The 3,369-nt window shown below is 49.9% G+C and overlaps 1 protein-coding gene across 1 annotated transcript; it reads left to right on the top strand.

Annotated features, from left to right (window-relative positions):
• The first annotated feature begins 1,909 nt into the window (after window positions 1-1,909).
• On the top strand, window positions 1,910-3,008 carry LOC123189403 (PLAT domain-containing protein 1). Its single transcript, XM_044601814.1, has 2 exons — window positions 1,910-2,132; window positions 2,219-3,008. Exons 1-2 carry the CDS (start codon window positions 1,938-1,940, stop codon window positions 2,732-2,734), a joined length of 711 nt encoding a protein of 236 aa, XP_044457749.1. The 5' UTR covers window positions 1,910-1,937; the 3' UTR covers window positions 2,735-3,008.
• The last annotated feature ends 361 nt before the right edge of the window (window positions 3,009-3,369 follow it).

Here is a 3,369-nt window from a genome sequence, read left to right as displayed (position 1 = left end):
TAATAGAGTAATAGAATCCCAGCCCTTTTTGAATTCTTATCTTCATTTGAGATTTCTGTATTCTTATCTTCATTTGTGATTTCTGTCGTCTCACGTGATGTCCTGTGAGCACAGAAGCAGCCTCTTTTCAAGAAAATAAACTATTATTATCAGAAAATAAAAACTTTAGTTAAAATTTTTACATGGATGCAATTCATAAGCTATTGCAGCAATACAGAACCAAAAAAAAAAGAAAGAAAAGACACGAAGCAAGCAAGTATAGCAGATGTTTCAGATCAAACCATATGCGGATTGAAGAATTTGTGAACTGGAGAAGTGTATCGGAGCTCACCAACAACCAGTCATTGAGGTTTTATGAGAGGTGCCGATATAGTAACACGAGGACGAGGTGCTCCAGGTAGAAAATCCCTCTCGATCCGGCCCCCATAACCCTCTCAGACCGGTGGAGTACCGCAGCAGCCGTCTTGATGGCAGCGCACCTAGAGACAACAGCTGCACCCTCGGGCCTAGTATTTGGCGGCAAGTAGCAGAGGTCCAGCAAGTTCGACAAGAAGGGAACATGAAGAAATCATGGGAACGAAGCTGTAGGAAAAGGTTGAAAGAAAAAAGAAACACACACGTCCATTTACTCACAGTCGATGAGTGGCGCACATCAATCGTGATGAATGATCCTTGTGGATTGATTGCCTCCTTCCTCCTGTAATCCTTGCAGATCAGTTTCACTCTGCTTATGTCACCCACAATCAATATTCAGTTTCAAGGAACATTATTCATCATCTACATGCATCACCCACAACCTAACCTCCCCAGGGACCGCATCAACCGATCGAGGCAGCGATCGGCGCCTGTGCAGTTACGTCTCTTTTTCTTAACGTCTGATAATATTTTTTAAGAGGCATCTTAACGACTGAGAAATAAACAGACATATGTTACACCTTAGCCCATTTGGCCCAAATTCACAGAAAACGCCCGAAATAGTTCCCGAAGCAGCGGCCCACTCCAATTGATCGCTATGTGGTCAGCTTACAGAGACCATGGGGACCAGAACGACATCCAATGGCCAGCAAATGCCAAGACAACAGATCGAATGGTGAAAACCTCAAATGGCCTGAGAGGGCTGGATTACTGCACAATTTTAATGTCTCTAAATATCCGTGTCTTGTGTGCCTTAAATAGCCTCTCAGTGGCATGCGAGCTTTTCTTGAGAAAGAGGAAAGAGCACATACGCATAGTACCCCTTTGTAAAGAAATATAAGACTTTTTAACTCATTATTTTAGTGATATAGAAGTTTTTATATTAATTTAAAGAGGTACTACATTTCATTATCAGGCCCCGCGATAATAAAACCTATGAATCTCATCGGTGAACTTATTATACGTACATGAACCATGGACACCTACTAGGTGCTGTCTTCGTTTACTCCGCGTAACTGCTTAATGAATGCACTGCCAGCCGACACTTCTTCGCCGTGTGACATGGTGACACCTGCCTAGTGTCACCGTCCTGGCCAACTACTCCAAAACACGTAATACACGTATATGATCCACACATCAGCCATTGAAAACCTTCTCCTTAAACGTGTCTTCCAGATAAAACAATACTTGACTTGGTCCGGCCAAGAAAAAGAAAACATCTAAATTTCTCGATGCCTGGCTTGCCAGTTGCCACCACTCCAGCCCAGCTCCATACCTCTTACGCGCATACAGCGAGCATCACTCGATATACGTATTTCTCAAAAAGAAAAAGAAAAACTCGATGTAGGTGTACGTATAACTTGCGAAGCTGCCCAGATTGGATCCGAATCTGTCTCGGCCGCTACGTGATTCACGTAGCCGTAGCAGTGTATCGTGCAGGTTCCGGATCTTGTCAGACCTGTACATGTTTTTTCAGACACTTCTATAAGTTACTATTACAAATATATATAAGCTCGGAGAATATGCCACATTGGATTCTCCTAACAAAAAAAAAATCAACTCCCCCAGCTACTTCCCCAAAGTGTCACTGTCCAGTGGGTCCACCCTCGATCCCCTTTATAGCGCCACGCCTTATCGTTCCCAGTCGCTTACTTCCGGATCGAAAGTCGCCGGCCATGAAGCTCTCCTGCCTTCTCCTCGTCTCCTTCTTTGCCGCGGTAAGCTCTACCACAAGCCTCTCCCTTCTACTACTTGTTAAATCTCCGTATCATTTCTCACACCATGTATCTCGCTGGCTAATTAGGCGTACGCGTCGTCGGAGAGAGCGATCGCGGTCGCGGGCGCCGGCGGCCTCTTATCGGACCCGGAGCAGCAGTGCGTGTACACGGTGTACGTGCGGACGGGCTCGATCTGGAAGGGCGGGACGGACTCGGCGATCGGCGTGACCCTGCTGGGCTCGGACGGCACGGGCGTCCGGATCGCCGACCTGGAGCAGTGGGGCGGGATGATGGGCGCCGGCCACGACTACTACGAGCGCGGCAACCTCGACATCTTCAGCGGCCGCGGGCCCTGCATGGAGCGCGCGCCGTGCTGGGCGAACGTCACCTCCGATGGCGCCGGCGCGCACCACGGCTGGTACTGCAACTACGTCGAGGTCACGGCCACGGGGCCCCACATGGGCTGCGCGCAGCAGCTCTTCACCGTCGAGCAGTGGCTCGCTACCGACGCCTCGCCCTACCGCCTCTACGCCGCCGTCGACAACTGCGGCGACAAGCAGGCAGCTGCCAAGGGCCACGAGGCCAGGGCCGCCGCTCTGTGAGAAGTCTATGCACGCGCCGCGGCATAGCGTGAACTGCACCCGTGCGATAGACTTATATTGTTGTAAAGCATGATACGAATTGATCGATGTGCGCGATTCGCTTTGGCCGGCCTCTTGTTAGCATTGACACGCCGGAAATAAAGCCAGCGTTCGTTGTGTTCTGGAACGATCTGGTTGGTCAAATGAGGATGAGTTGTCTGTTAGCCTGTCAGTGTCAGTTCATCAGCTCTCGGTGTATACGTCTATTTATCATCCCGGTCTATGTTCGGTCCTCTGTTTCTGGCTATACTATTATACTATTAGTCCAACTCCACCACGCGGTCCCATCTTATCCGGCCTCATCCGATTGAGGCAAAACGGACATATCCCACGGCCCAGCGCGCGACAATCTGAACCTATTTGATCCGTTTTATATTCGGCCAACCCATTTCGAGCGCAAACATGTGCGGGTTTGAGTCGCAGGGGCAGCAAACGGACACGTCGCTTGTCCGTTTTGGGACCGCGTGGCAGGCGGCCACCTACCTCCCACCAGCCAACATTAATGGCACGCGCGACCGGTCCCACCTGCCATCCACCCAGCAAACGGCCACCGTCCTTCTTAAATGGGAAACCGTGGACCGGTGGTCGTCCACACT

This window comes from Triticum aestivum, chromosome 2A (genome assembly GCF_018294505.1).
Source record: "Triticum aestivum cultivar Chinese Spring chromosome 2A, IWGSC CS RefSeq v2.1, whole genome shotgun sequence".
In the NCBI taxonomy this organism is placed as follows: domain Eukaryota; kingdom Viridiplantae; phylum Streptophyta; class Magnoliopsida; order Poales; family Poaceae; genus Triticum; species Triticum aestivum.
This window is presented reverse-complemented; position numbering and strand designations above follow the sequence as displayed.